General features: G+C 40.4%; 1 protein-coding gene across 8 annotated transcripts in view; it reads left to right on the forward strand.

Annotated features, from left to right (window-relative positions):
* The window catches only part of CEP83 (centrosomal protein 83), a 39,865-nt gene that overhangs the window by 5,022 nt on the left and 18,987 nt on the right, over positions 1–15,856 (forward strand). For 6 of the 8 annotated variants that reach the window (XM_030548533.1, XM_030548537.1, XM_030548536.1 and 3 more), the window contains exons 2-7: positions 2,139–2,408; positions 2,965–3,115; positions 5,957–6,049; positions 6,264–6,395; positions 8,313–8,564; positions 11,435–11,566. In XM_030548533.1, the coding sequence (XP_030404393.1) occupies positions 2,257–2,408; positions 2,965–3,115; positions 5,957–6,049; positions 6,264–6,395; positions 8,313–8,564; positions 11,435–11,566 (912 nt within the window). In that variant the 5' untranslated portion in view covers positions 2,139–2,256. Of the gene's footprint in view, positions 1–772; positions 1,340–2,138; positions 2,409–2,964; positions 3,116–5,956; positions 6,050–6,263; positions 6,396–8,312; positions 8,565–11,434; positions 11,567–15,856 lie in introns of those variants that run through there. The other 2 variants (XM_030548532.1, XM_030548538.1) reach the window with 2 other exon arrangements.

Here is a 15,856-nt window from a genome sequence, read left to right on the forward strand (position 1 = left end):
CCAACCCTAATCTATGATTCTGTGATTAGATCAAATGTTAGAAGTCACTGACCATGGATTAATCAACAATGTTTATTAAATGGTCTAAGGTACATGTTATGTGCAATTTAGCACTTGGATGGCAACTGTGTGTACTTATGCAAGTCACTAACTTTAATGGGACAATGTAAAAGTGTTTTTAAAAACTGACAGCTTCAGACTTTTATGCAGGTTTTAAAATCTACCACAAGATGTCACTGTAATCTAAAACAGGGTTATTTGGTTATATAGGTACCACTTACTCTTTTGACATTTAAAAAACCTGTTTTGTAAACTATGCTTCTCTTTCCTGTTCTCAGAATCGGACCTTCTCAATATCCAGTTAAAACTGGATACTGAGTTAAAATACTCAGTGTCCAATATCCAGTTCTTCCTCATGAAGTGTGTCACTGCAGTGTGGAACTGAGGATATATAATTTTCCATTTCCCAACTCTCTCTCAGTTTCTCTTTTTTTGATGGCTGGTGTGTTCACAGAACCTCCACCTTGTCTTATTTGCTTCAGTTTTAGGCTCGTTCTGCTTGTTTGTGTGTGGTTTTTCTACTCAAGCAAGGTAGTCATCTTGACCAAATCTTTTGGGAGACTCAGATCCATTTTTTGGAATTAGGGATGTTTTGCATATTTGCTTGTTCCTTATCTCTAAAAATTGTTTTCTCAATTCTGACGCCTTTACAGCTTGGGACTTGGAATTTAGTTTCATGACAGTACAGATCTGAGTCACAGTAAAGTTGCGTTTTAATGGTGGCCCCCATTGTCCTTTTCAGATGAAAACTCTTGGCTTGGAAATTCCTGTGTGTGTTGTCTTGTCTTTCTTCATTTGGAAGGTCTGCCTAAACACTTTTTGTAGCCCTCAGAATTTTGATCTGTTTTTGACCACTTTTCCTTACACAGATATTGATGCATCTATTGAAAAATATTATGCGATTGTGCTTGTAATCGCTACCTGGTCCTTATTCTTGCTCTTGAAAAGCCTGGATTGAAAAGTAGATTGCTTATTCAGAATTTGTTTTACTGAAGGATTAGTGCTCAGAATTGGAAAAGCAGAGGCAGGGAGAACAGTCACAGGAAGAATAGTCATAGTCCTTTTCCTCACTGGATGGCTCAATTCTAATTTCTTCCTCCTCTGGGCAAGTTTGGACAAGACAAGTCAAAAGAAAAGCCAGTCACTTCCGGCACTTTGGCTACAGTAGCACTTCAGCTGTTACCAACACTGCCCTCACTATTAGTAATGGTGGGAAAAATTTCAGGAAAGAAATTAACATCAAGAGAGCCTTGGATTTCATACCATCTATTTTTATAATGTATGTAATATGGCATGTTGTTTTTTCTCTGTGTGGGAGGCATGTGATTTTTGGGTAAGGTCTTGTAGATTGAAACACATTCTTCGGGATAAAATTGTTAGCATTAAAATGGATCCACAAGAGTTTAGTGAAGGTTGGAATGCTAGAAAATGAGTTACATGTAAGGCCCTAGTTGAATCGTGGGATGATTGTCAATAATTGTGGCCGAGCTGTGGATAAGAAGTGGAAAATTACAGAAAAGTAATAACAGACCTTTATAAATTTGGAAAAGCCAGAGAAGACCTATTTGATTAAGAAAAATTTGCTGGAACAATATAAACACTCAAGTATTATGTTATGCCTGCTAATTTTTTTTTGATAATGAGACATTTTGCTGCAACTATATTGCTGTCATTAATGTCCAAAGCTGATAGCGGGAGGCTAATATTGTGAGATCTGTAATTTCTGCAATATCACAAATTACCGGTAAGTAGGGCCTTATATACAGTACTTCAACTGTATTTGAAAACAAGTTAATGTATTTGCTCTAATGATACCTAAAGTTGAGCGAATGGAATCAGAGTGGAGGCAATAAAAATATTAAAAAATAGAATAGCAAATAGAATTATCTTTGTTAAGACTCACGCATTGTCAACACTGGGATTTTACTCCCCAGTACAGCTGCAACTGTGGCTAAAATCAGAGTAGCCAAGATTAAGGAAGTTATGAAGCTTTGTAATATGAAAGCATAAAATAGTGTGTGAAGCCTTTTGAACCATGAATGACTATTACTAATTAGTTGCACTTGTGTTTGTAACAGGTAATTTGGCCTCCTGGGATGCCATCAAGAGAAAAGGTGGAGGTAATCCTTATGAAGGTGGTAGATTTGGGCTGAATTCATTTTTACCTGGTTGTCAACTCAATAATATTTAGCCAGGATGAATACTTTCACCAGCATACTTCATCCAATAAGTGGAAATAGTGAACTTGCTGGTTCACAAGAAGAAATACAAAAACTTTTAATCGATGAAAGAATGCGGTGTGAAAATCATAAAACAAATTATCAAACTCTAAAGGCAGAGCATACAAGGTACAGTACTTTACATGTCTGTTTTCCTTACTTTGTTTGAGCTATTTTGTTTTTTTAGCTAATAATCTGTCTGACTTTAATTTGTAGGAGTAGCAGTACAAATGTTTACTGGATTCAGTCATGATTTCTGTAAATTGCTCCATTGAGGAAGGGCTTTGATTGTTAAAATACTCAGTGTCCAATAGAAATGTACATTACTACTCATTTGTGCTTAAGGACAAGTTTGACTGTTAGTTTTCTAAAATAATACTTTGTTATTTACACAATAACAATTTAAAGGTCTCAATATATGCGAGGTCAGGGTTCTGAAATATTCAGTGTATCTGTAAATATGAAGTAATTTCAAGAATTTAGAATGGTAACCATGTCAAATGTATTTTGGGGGGAGGGCGGAAATGATACCTAGTAGATATTTTGTCAGATTTGATGTCTTTTTACTTTTGCTTCTGTACTTCTGTTATTCTGTGACTTCAGATTTTTCAGCATAAGAAAGATCTGTTTTTAGAGAGTAAATGGGCAGTCTTAGTATAAAATAAAAATACTGTATATTTTGCAGGTTACAGGATGAGTATACGAAATCACAAAATGAGCTCAAACGGTTGTTAGTTGAAAAGCAAGGCATCCATGACAAATTTCAATGTCTTCTTGCTGAGCTCCGAGGGGAATTATTAGATAAAACTAGGGAACTAGAAGAACTGAAGATGCAGGTGAGACAATGGTTACCAGAACTTAATATGAATTTCTGTAAAAACATTTCTGTAATATATCTTTATCAATGTATTGTGCATTTTAGCTTTAGTTTTTCTTTCTGCTTCCAATTGGATCTATTACAGCTATGTCCTCAAATCACAAATCCTCTTGTAATTTTACTGCAGGAGCACAAATGAAATGACAGTTAAAACTTCTGGTACCATTTAGATCTTCTAAACTCTGTTATTATGCATTCCATGAATAGTAGTCTCTATCAGTCTCTTGAAAAAGTGCCACTGATGGCACACTCCTTCTTTACTATGTTCTAGTATTAATAATGTCAGGTTCTTTCCTTCTCCGGGGATAAAAAATTAGTTAGACTGGTTATGAAGAAGGATGAAGAAAATTAGGGAGGCGCATATCTCTTCCCTGTGTCAATAGTGCAGCTGGGATTCTGCTATCCTCACTGGGATTTCAGTCAGCTTATGCAATGCATTAGGCCCTCAAGCTCTGTGAGATGGTGACACAAAAAGAAAAGAGTCTTACATCCTGTGAATGAAGACCTACTGAAGAGAGAAAATTAAGCTTCCATTTTTCTTCAGCCTCTTTTCTTCCTCTCCCATCTGTCGTTTTTATGAACTTTTATCAGCAGTGCTTGTTTTCAGCCAAAGATACTACTTCTGCAATTTGTTGACCAAGAACATATTTTCCCTATTGCTAACCTCTTTAGTCAGATCGGTGCCTCATAAAGAAAGCTTTTTCACCTGTGACACTCAGGTCTGAACAGGTTCTGGGAAGAAGCTTATGAAGATGCCACTATTCATCATTTGTCTTTTAACTATTCCAAGCTGCAATATAGTGCGTGCTTCAGCACATACATTGTACTTGGTACAGTGAGGTTAGCTAAAATTCAAATTGTGCAAATCACATGTTGACTATCAGGATAGTTTTTGGATGTCAATGATGTTTTCAGTAACTATTTATCATTTCCCCACAGTTTGGAAAGACTAGAGTTGACTTTCCAATGACTCGTCCGTTCTGTGACCAGTGTTGATCGGAAGGTGTTTTGGTAGTCAGCGGGAAGGTTTCATGTAAGCTATTCAGCTGCCAGTGAAATAACTTTCTAGCATTCTTTTTGAGCAAACCTTCATCTCCTGTATTGAGCCCTCTTCTGCAGATCAGCATTTGCCTCAGATTCTTCACTTACTTTTTGCCTGTGGTATCAGCCTTCCTGCAGTGGGTTGGCTTTCTAGTGATCCTGTTCCTGTCCAATCTACTCAAATAAGTTCTTCCTTAGTTTCTTTTACAACTGCAATCTGCTTATCAGACTCCGAGGGTTTGTGTGATCCAGCATGACACATGAATCACAAGAGCTTTCTAGTTAACATAAAAACATAAATTCTTAGGAATTTAACAGAATGTGGTCAGGGAAAGGCAATCTTGTGTGATTGAAAATTCTAAAGATCTTCTGTCTACCCACAGTTCAGTATACTCTGAATGAAGAAGAAAAGTCTTTTGATGTTGCTTCCAGAGCTGATCTTCAGGGTTTGAAGCACTTCAGGGGCCCAGAATGGCAGAAGAAAAGTGGAACTTGTCAGAGTTGACTTTCCAATGACTCATCCGTTCTGTGACCAGTGTTGATCGGAAGGTGTTTTGGTAGTCAGCGGGAAGCTTTCATGTTAGCTATTCAGCTGCCAGTGAAAGAACTTTGTTCTTCTAGGAGGCAATTGAGATTTGGTGCAGGGAGCTACTTGGCCATCCAGCATCTTGCCGTGTTGGATTTAAGCCATTATGGTCTGCTTTTCTGTAAGAATTCTAGGGGCACTTGTTCTTTTGTTTGTAGGACTCAGGTTTTTTTCCTGTCAAGGTGGAGAGAGAGTTCTTAAAGGCAGGCTATTTAGTTTTAAAAAAACAAAAAAAACCAACTTTTTTAGTGAATTGGCCTTATCTGTTGGCATATTCTACTAAAATCAAAATGGAGATATTTTAAACACTCTTCCCACCTCTTTTCCCAAAAGTCTGTTTGTTTTAAGTAGTAATGCCACATTTCTCTGGTTCTGCAGCTACCAATGAAATCCAGTCAAAATTCAGTGAAGGGTTCAACCTGTTGCCAATCTGATTTGATATATGCAAAAGCTAGACACCAACAGAAGTTCAAAAAATTGCTATAATTTAAGAAATACTATATCTCAGAGCAGGATGATCTGTATTCTTTAAAAACAAACAACAAAACTCTTTTTGGGCCCTAGTGTGAGAACCGTAACCAGAAATCTTTCACTCTTCATCAGGAAAATGAGAATGCAGTAAGACCATGCCCAGTGCACTTTTCTGAGGGCTTTTTCTTTTCTGCCCTCGTCTGCTTATGGATGTTTCCCTGAATCAATTCATAATTTTTTAATCTAGTAATAAAGAAAAGAGAGCAAATCGCTGAAAAAGCAGAATGACAGTGGGAAGAAAACAAGTCCTTCACTCTTTGAGCATTAGACTTGAATTACAGCAATTAAGGAAGAAGGCAATAAAAAAGGTAGTGAGTATACTATAAGGATCCTGAGTGTACCTTATCTGAAGAACCTGAAAGATGATGTAGTGGCTGGATTTATTTCATGTATATTTAATATTGTTAACCTTTGCAATGTTAAATTTTTCTCTAGGAAAGCACATCAATTATACCTGAATTGATTAGCTTTTTATGAAAGTAGGAAAAAATTAAAAATAAATTTTATAAATGGCATATGTTCATAAATAACTTTTTTAAAATTGTATGTGAAATGTTTCATTGCTCAACATTTGTTTTACAATATGAATTGCTTAATATGTCTGTTTGGTTAATTATTCTACAGTACATTTGTTTACATCAGGTACTAACTCCTCAAAAGCTTGAGTTGTTAAAAGCACAAATACAACGTGAATTGGAAACCCCTATGAGAGAGCGCTTTCGGAAACTAGATGAAGTAAGTAGTAAGACGTATTTAACTTCTCTTTGTCTAGATTGAGGGAGGGCTTGTTTGGTATTTTGCTTGGCATAAAAATGACTTATGAAAAGATCATGGGGAAATTCCATGGATGATTCATGAAATAAAACAAAAGTATTAAGTATTTACTTTTATATGTTTATCTATTTCTGTGCTTGAGTGAATCTGTGTTCTACTTCCTAATTAATTTTAGGAGGTAGAAAAATACAGAACAGAATATAACAAACTTCGTTATGAACATACCTTCCTCAAATCAGAATTTGAACACCAGAAGGAAGAACATGAACGTATTTTAGAAGAGAAAAAAATAAAGTATGACTCTGAGGTAGGTAGAGAATATGTAATATAAGTTAAACAACTGTAAAATTGAAATATTTGAGGTATTTATAAAATTTTTTTTAAGGTTTTTTGTCATTTTAGTGTAACTATTATAATTTTGTCATCTCTTTTTGTATTCTTGTAATATGTTGGTTATCAGAGTACTGTCAGCTCTCTTACATTTTTGTCATGGTCTGGTCCATAACAATTTACATCAATTTGTTCAAGATATCTTGTAGAAATATCAGTTGTTCTATTGCAAATAATAGGCTTGTCTTTGAATGACCGCCAATAACAATGCTTGCGAACCTTTTCTATTAGCGTTGAGAGATTTAAATAGATCAATACACCTTCTTCAATCCTAACTTAGTACTCAAATAGCCTAAATAAAAGTAAATATAGAATTTTGTTCTATATCTGATGACTAACCCAAGAAAAGGGCAGCAGAAAATACTGAGGTAAGCTGGAAAACTTGTCCATTTTCAAATTTGTCAATATCTTTTTGTCTGCCATTCCTGAAAAATTTTCATGATCTCTCTCCTATTGACCCCTTAACTTGTTTCAAAATTTGTCCTTACCTATGATTTAGCTCTTGGATAAACTATTTAATGATCTGTTTTATTTGGGGCCAAGTTTTCAAGAAAGAGTCTAAACTGTAAATGCAAATATATGCACAAGTAAGTATATAATTACCAGTTGCACCCCTGCATGTACCTCTTGCATGTTATATTTAGGTGCTTACCTGAAAATTTAGCCCAAACTGATATTTATTCTGAGACATACAATATGTAAATCAGTTATAATGTGCACAATCAAGTCTTGAGACTCAAAATAATTCACGTCTTCTGTTTTATCAACTTTTTAAGATTCAAGAATTGCTGGTTAGCTTTTGAAGCTCTCTAGTTTTAAACCTATATTACTGTTAGAATTATAGGTGAAATTATTCTCATGCTCTCCTATTGCAGAGACTGCTTTGCTTTGTTTTCATATAGCTAAAGCAGGCTCTGCATTTCTTACATCTGCTGTTGGTTGTCATTCTTGTCAATTTCACGGCTCCAGCATGGATCCATGAAATTGACAAGAAAGCTACAGGGTGGGTTGGAGGCTCCTGCTGCCCAGGGCTCCCTGCTCCCAGCCAGGCTGCACCCTCCCCACACAGATCCCGGCTTCCCCCTGGTGGCAGGGAGCAGGAAATGGAGAGCCCAGAGGGGTAGCTGGGCTCTCAGACCCCACCCCCTTCCCCGCCCCTTGTAAGTCAGTGGAAGCGCTCCAGGTGAGGATGCACACCACTGACAGAAGGAGGGTAGAGTGGACATGAACCACCACAGTAATTACATAGGTCAACTTACCTTTCTATTGTAGACATAACCTCAGAGGAAGTTGTCCCAGCTGGCAGGCTCTTGAGGGAGGGACAATCCTTCCTGCCATTGACTGAGGGCATTGCAATGAGACCGTGCAGCTGGCAAAGGCCACCTGACTTGAGCTTGCGAGGCTCGGGTTAAGTGGCTATTTAATTCCGGTGTAGATGGTTGGGCTCAGACTATAGCCCAAGCTCTGGGATCCTTCCACCTCACAGTCCTATAGTCCTCGCTCCAGTCCGATCCTGAACACCTACACTGTTAAACAGTCCTTTAGCCTGAACCCTGTGAGCCCATGTCAGCTGGTTCGGGCCAGCCCTGGGTTTTTAATTGCAGGCGCTGACAGGCCTACTTTTGTCTCCTGCACAGCCAGCAGTCTGAAGTCTGATTGTAGTGGTTCTGTGGATCTTATTACTCAAAGAAAATGAATTAACATCTAAATGCAGAAAGATTTCCATGTTTAATGCAAATTGCTGATCTTTTCCTTAATTATCAACTTGGGTATTATTTTGGTGACTGACAGCTAAATAATGTAACGGTTGTATATTTTTCTGTATAACGGTTAGATAGCAAGACTGGATAGAGATAAAGAAGAACTGCATAATCAGCTGCTTAGTGTTGATCCCACAAGAGACAATAAGCGAGTGGAGGTACTCCTAAGAGAAAAGGCTCAACTACATCAAAAATTAAAAGGTTTAGAAGCTGAGGTAGCAGAACTAAGAGCAGAGAGAGAAAATAGTGGTGTGCAAGCAGATAATGTCCAAAGAATACAGGTACGGCAGCTGGCGGAGATGCAGACTACAATGAGATCTCTGGAGGTAAGAAGTTTAATTGTCTCTCAGGGGAACTCAGGAAATACATTTGGAAGTTTTTGACCAGTAGGCTCTGGTTCCATGGACATGCTAAAGAATTAAACAGTTTGCATTTTCCGAACTTACTCTCTACTTCTGATTTTATTTTTAAGTCATCACTTCTCAAATTCTGCCATAGAATGGGCAACATCTTAACTGAAAGATTCTCACAGACCATGTCCCTTCTCACCCACAGTTCTATTTGCAGTCACTTAAGATGCATGTGTGAACTGCAGTTGCTTATTGGAATTTCATATTGGGATAGTATGTGTGTTAATTGTCTTTAATACAATAAAAGTTTTGTCCTTTTAAAAAATGTTAATTATATGTTCTACTTTTGCTCTTCATTTAAGCAGCCCATTCACTTGTTGTGTTTTCTTCTTGCTTGCCTACCACATAGTACTCATGTTTCCTGCACATGTTGCCACAACTTCCTAGCTTCCTTTTCTTGTCCCCTTGCACATACTTCCCTACTGTAAGGTCCCATCTATCCTACTTCTCTTCTGTACATACTTTTCAGGTTTCAGTTCTCCACTGAACATTCCTCACTGGCTTGAGGGCTTCCACTTCATTAATGGTTCCTGTTTTTCGCCTGTTGGCAGCTCCAGTCTGTGGTGGATTTTCTTCCTACTGTGTAGCTGCAGCCCACAGTTAGACTGGCTTCCTTTCCATCTTACTTTTATAGGTGCCCAGGCTCTTCACTGCAATAGTTTGTCCAGACGTCCTGATTTTATATTCAGGGCTTTGTCTTGTATAAGCACCTATTACCCCCTACCCCTTGTCCCAATTTTTCACACTTGCTTTCTGGTCACCCTACACAGCAGTGAGCTGTATCTCTGTAAAAGCAGCTAAAAACAAGGAAGAACCAGCAGTAGATGCCTGCCATATTGCTGTGTATTACCATCAAGTGGTCCTGAAGGCCACAACTTGACAAACGCTGCTGTAGATTTTTTTTAAATGGGCACAGCATATTAAAGACCTATTAAAATGCACTTCAGTATGCTTAGATCTACTCTAATCTTAATTTAGTGATTGTTTAAATCTTATTGGAGAAAATAACTTGATTGAAGTCAATAACCTGGGTTAAGCATCTACTTGAAATTTTACTTAAATGCTCTCTTCAAACACCACAAAATGCAGAGTACTGAAACTGTTATTTATCCTTTATGATGTTGACTTTACAGTGGTACATGGTAGGTGTTTTGTGCTGGGGCATGCGTCTACAGAAGCCTTTTTGGAGCACTGCTTGCAGACACACGTCCTTACAGCCTAACAGTTTACTGTCGGAGGGTATAAATACCTGACCCCTCTAACCAAGCTTCAGGTCCTCTTGCCTCCAGAAGGCTTAGGGGTGTGGGGGTGCATGAGAGTCTGTGGGGGCAATGTAGTTGGAGAACAAGTGTTACTCTGAGTAAATTAGAGAGAGATCATCTTGTACAGCAAACCTCTACTAAATATAAATTAAGGCTATGTTTTAATCACGGGTAGTTTTAGTAAAAGTCATGGACAGGTCAGGGGTAGTAAAAAAAAAAAATATTCATGGTCTGTGACCTGTCTACGACTTTTACTATATAACCCTAACTAAAACTTGGGCTGGAGGGCTGCGAGCGCTCAGGGGGGTGGGGACCTCCGCTGGTGCTGGGAGAGGGAGACGGGCAGCAGTGCATGGCCTGGGGACCCTCCCCACCCCCAGTGCTGGCAGGCTGGCAGGGGCTGGCAGGCTACCTATCTGGCTCCAATCATTTTGTCGCTGCAGCTCCTACGGGGAGGGGTGGCCAGAGAGGTTCTGTGCACTGCTCCTGCCACAGGCGCCAGCTCCACAGCTCCCATTGGCTAGGAACTGCAGCTAATGGGAGCTGTGGGGGCAGTGCCTGTGGGCAGAGGCAGTGCGCGAAGCCCCCTGGGCCTTCTGCCTAGGACAGGGGTGAGCAAACTTTTTGGCCTGAGGGCCGCATCTGGGTATGGCAATTGTATGGTGGGCCATGAATGCCCGCTGGGAGAGGGGGACTCTATGAGGTGTAGCATGGGAGGGCTCTATAAGGGATGTTATGAGGTGGGGGCAGGGGGGACTCATCGGATGGGAGATGCTCTGTAGAGGTGGTGCTGGGGACTCCTAGGGGCCCTGCCAGCAGTGACACCACTGCCATGGGTGGAGGCACCCTAGCTGGGATCAGTGCAGCCCCTGAGTGGTTTCTAGGCTCTCAAGGGTGGGTCTGTAGGAGACCAGGAGGGGACTGGGCGAGCTGCCGCATGTTGGGGCTGCTGTGTAGGAGCGAGGTTCCGATCCCGGAAACAGCCTGGTGAAGTTGCATCTGCCCGCAGCGTGGCTCTACGTGCCAGAAGATGGTGCTCATCAAGGGAATTGGGAGTCGGGGGTTGGGGAGCACTGAGCGGGCAGAGTGGGGAAAGCCCCAGACCCCACTCCCCAGCAGGAGGTTGAGGGCCTGATAAAAGTGTCTGACGGGCCAGAAGCGGCCCACGGACCATAGTTTGCCCCCCGTCGCCTAGGAGTAGCAGGGACATGTCAGTGGGAGCCCGGGAGCGCCCCCGCACTCCTACCATACTCTAGCCCTGAGCCCCCCACACACACCCAAACTGCTGCTGCTGGCTCTGAGCCAGCACCGGCTGCTGCAGAAATCACGGAAGTCACTGAATCCATGGTTTCTGTGACCTCTGTGACAGACACGCAGCCTTACTATAAACATGTAATATGTAAGCCAGTAGTGCCCAAAAAGCCCTAATCAAGACTGGGACCCTATTGTTCTGTACAATGTACAAATGCATATCAAGAGATAGTTGCTGCTCCAAAAAGCTTCTAAATACTTTTTTTATTCAAGGCAGAAAAGCAGTCAGCTAAGCTCCAGATTGATCGCATTGAAAAAGAACTACAGATGAGTAATGAGCAGAATACTCTCCTAACCAGCAAATTACACAAAGCTGAACGAGAAATCAGTGCCTTGGCCACTAAAGTAAGTGCTTTTGTGGGATCAGCAATATATTTTCACATCTGGTTTCAAGCTGAAGGACAAGGCAGTTTTATCTGACTTTCTAAAACCATGTTTCACTTTATTTTTAATGTAAACTATTTTCTGCCCTTTCAAAGTCTGCAGTATCCATAATAAATGTTCTTTAATTGTAGCTGGCATGATAGATATGGAGTCTGTAATGCTAGAGAAAAACATGATCACTGTAAGTGTCTTTGGAGTCTGAGATTTTGATCCTTATCTCATTCTGTGGATTTTTGTTTGTTTTTGTTTTTTTATGATGTGATGCTTGAAGAACCACATTAGTACCATAGTAGATTTTTCCAACCGCTAATATGTCTGGTGCTATCAAATAAGGGTTGTGACTGCTTACTTCAGTAAAAATCATCAGGCTATAGTGATAAATCTTAACAAAATTGCTAGAACTTGAAATGAAAAAGAAAATTGGATTATCAAGATTCAGTTTCTGGTGATTTTTAAAATCTAGCTAAGAACAATGTTACTTGTCTAATGAATCATTCATTTTATAGACTGAAATAAAGAACTCTGTGTTTTTTGTATTTTCCTTTCCTCGTGGAATTGCTCTTAAAAGTGCCCATCTGGTAACTTTCTTCTAACAGTCAAAACAACTTAATTTTCCAGAAACATTATTTGACGTAATGTTAGCTTTACTTCTCATTTGTATGAGAAAATACACTCGGAATTCTAGTCCCAGAGAAGAGGATGCTCGGACAGGCATTATTTTAACAATCCTCACCGCTTCTTCTCAGTGTATCTTGGAGAGAAGTCCATTGGAAATAATAATACAAAGTAAACCTTAGTTCCTTCAGTCTCTACTGGAGAGATTGTGGTTAGACTGCCCACACCATTTTGAGATTGCCTACAGATCCGCAACTTCTGGTCACACACATACAATGCTATGCAGAATACCTTCAACACAGGTTTGGTTTGGTTTTTTTTAAAATCAACAAACAGAAACTGAAACACTCATCTATTGCCTTTTGGAACATACCCCCCAAAATAATAAACACATCCATTCAAAATATTACATTATTTAACAGCTGTTATCACCATAGTATGGCTCAAAAAGATACCTAACACAAGAAATGTGAAAGATGGAACAAATCACAGTCCAAATTTAACAATCCCAGAACTTGTTCAAGATGAGCTTAAGCACACCCAGTACTCACAATACAGATCAACCAAAAAGACAACCTCAGCCCTGAATTACATTTTCCCAGGCAGTATGATTCTAACCTTCTGTAGGAAGAGGACAAAACACCAAACAACCCACATGCCTACTCATGTAACATGCCACACCTAGTTCTTATTTATCTAATTATTTGATCTATCTAATTATTTATATTATAGTAGCATCTGGGGATCAGGGATCCATCAAGGTAAGGCATTGTATGAACAAATAAGAAGAAAGCCCGTGTCCTGGAAAGTGAGTGCTAGGTAACTTTAAAAAAAAAAAAAAAAAAAAGAGAGAGAAGGAAAAGAGTTAAAACAGCCTGGTCTTTCCGTCCCTTTCGTTTCTTGTTTGCTCCCCATCAGAAGCTGTACAAGGGGTATGGAGCCTTGGGGTTGTGTTAATTTTTGTTCCCTGTAAGACCGCAGGAGTGCTGAGGAATTTGGCTAAATAGTACTGGTTTTGGAGAGTAGAAACTTCCACCTAAGCAGGTCTGCTCCAAGAATATGAGCGTGAGCAGTAAGTCCCTCCAGCGCTGTGCTCCCCTCCCACTGTGCATCCAGACAAACTTATTTCAGAACACAGGTCCTTTGAGTGCTCAAGTGATTTATGTATCCTCCTCGGGTTTGTGCCTCAGAAGGCTCCTTAAGTATTTGCTGAATTTTCCTAAGATGTTCTCAACTTCATATTTAAGGATCCAAATCCACAGTGTAGTTATTTAATAAGCTACTGTGTCATTCTTAACCTTTTACAACTTGTAAGTGCTAGCAGATTGTAATTACATTTGTCATTGCAAATGGATTTTCATAAGTGCTTCCCTCTAGATATTTAATTCTCACTGACCGTGTAATTACTGTGCAGTAAGAGCCTAAACTATAGAAAGTTTCACGTAGGCAGTAATTACCTTTAGTGATTTGATGTCCTATTTAAAACTACTGCTTTTATGAGGCAGCTTTTATGCATTACAGTTTCAGAAAAGATGCATCTGGTTTCAAATTATTTTAAAACTATGAACAAATGGATTTTTAAGAAAGTTGCGTAGCAAGCTATGATCTCTAGATGCTGTAAGTTGCTGTCAAACAGAACTGAATAGGGACTTTTTCAGTGGAATTATTATTTTTCCTGTATTTTTGTATCACTTCATATTGTTAAAACAGCAAAGAATCCTGTGGCACCTTATAGACTAACAGACGTTTTAGAGCATGAGCTTTCGTGGGTGAATACCCACTTCCTCAGATGCATATAGTGGAAATTTCCAGGGGCAGGTATATATATGCTAGCAAGCAAGCTAGAGATAACGAGGTCAGTTCAATCAGGGAGGATGAGGCCCTGTTCTAGCAGTTGAGGTGTGAAAACCAAGAGAGGAGAAACTGCTTCTATAGTTGGCAAGCCATTCACAGTCTTTGTTCAATCCTGAGCTTGATGGTGTCAAATTTGCAGATGAACTGAAGCTCAGCAGTTTCTCTTTGAAGTCTGGTCCTGAAGTTTTTTTGCTGCAGGATGGCCACCTTAAGGTCTGCTATAGTGTGGCCAGGGAGGTTGAAGTGCTCTCCTACAGGTTTTTGTGTATTGCCATTCCTAATGTCTGATTTGTGTCCATTTATCCTTTTCCGTAGAGACTGTCCAGTTTGGCCGATGTACATAGCAGAGGGGCATTGCTGGCATATGATGGCGTATATTATATTGGTGGATGTGCAGGTGAATGAACCAGTGATGGTGTGGCTGATCCGGTTAGGTCCTGTGATGGTGTCGCTGATGTAGATATGTGGGCAGAGTTGGCATCGAGGTTTGTTGCATGGATTGGTTCCTGAGCTAGAGTTATTATGGTGCGGTGTGCAGTTACTGGTGAGAATATGTTTCAGGTTGGCAGGTTGTCTGTGGGCAAGGACTGACCTGCCACCCAAGGCCTGTGAAAGTGTGGGATCATTGTCCAGGATGGGTTGTAGATCCTTGATGATGCGTTGGAGGGGTTTTAGCTGGGGGCTGTATGTGATGGCCAGTGGAGTCCTGTTGGTTTCTTTCTTGGGTTTGTCTTGCAGTAGGAGGCTTCTGGGTACACGTCTGGCTCTGTTGATCTGTTTCCTTATTTCCTCGTGCGGGTATTGTAGTTTTGAGAATGCTTAGTGGAGATTTTGTAGGTGTTGGTCTCTGTCTGAGGGATTAGAGCAGATGCGGTTGTACCTCAGTGCTTGGCTGTAGACAATGGATCGTGTGATGTGTTCGGGATGGAAGCTGGAGGCATGAAGGTAGGCATAGCGGTCGGTAGGTTTTCGATATAGGGTGGTGTTAATGTGACCATCACTTATTTGCACTGTGGTGTCAAGAAAGTGGACCTCCTGTGCTGATTGGTCCAGGCTGAGGTTGATGGTGGGGTGGAAGCTGTTGAAATTGTGGTGGAATTTTTCCAGAGTCTCCTTCCCATGGGTCCAGATATAGATAGAATAGCCCTGGTCGGGGCTCTAGGGGTATGTTGATTTCTTCTGGTGTTAGTGTAGGGAGTGTCCTGAGTAGATGCTGTAGTTTCTTAGTGTATTCCTAAGTGGGATCTGAGACAATGACAGTCTGGACCTATACATTGAATGATTCCGCCGGCGTGCACAGGCAGAAATCGTGGAACAACAACATCGCTTGCCTCGCAACCTAAGTCGTGCAGAATGCAATGCCATCCACAGCCTCAGAAACCACCCTGACATTATCATCAAAGAGGCTGATAAAGGAGGTGCCGTTGTCATCATGAACAGGTCTGACTACCAAAAGGAGGCCGCCAGACAACTCTCCAATACCAAATTCTACAGGCCACTTCCCTCAGAACCCACTGAGGAATACACTAAGAAACTACAGCATCTACTCAGGACACTCCCTACACTAACACCAGAAGAAATCAACATACCCCTAGAGCCCCGATCAGGGCTATTCTATCTACTACCCAAGATCCACAAACCCGGAAATCCTGGACGCCCCATCATCTCGGGCATTGGCACTCTCACTGAAGGACTGTCTGGATATATGGATTCTCTACTCAGACCCTATGCCACCAGCACTCCCAGCTACCTCCGTGACACCACTGATTTCCTGAGGAAACT

Source organism: Gopherus evgoodei, chromosome 1 (genome assembly GCF_007399415.2).
Source record: "Gopherus evgoodei ecotype Sinaloan lineage chromosome 1, rGopEvg1_v1.p, whole genome shotgun sequence".
NCBI lineage: Eukaryota > Metazoa > Chordata > Testudines > Testudinidae > Gopherus > Gopherus evgoodei.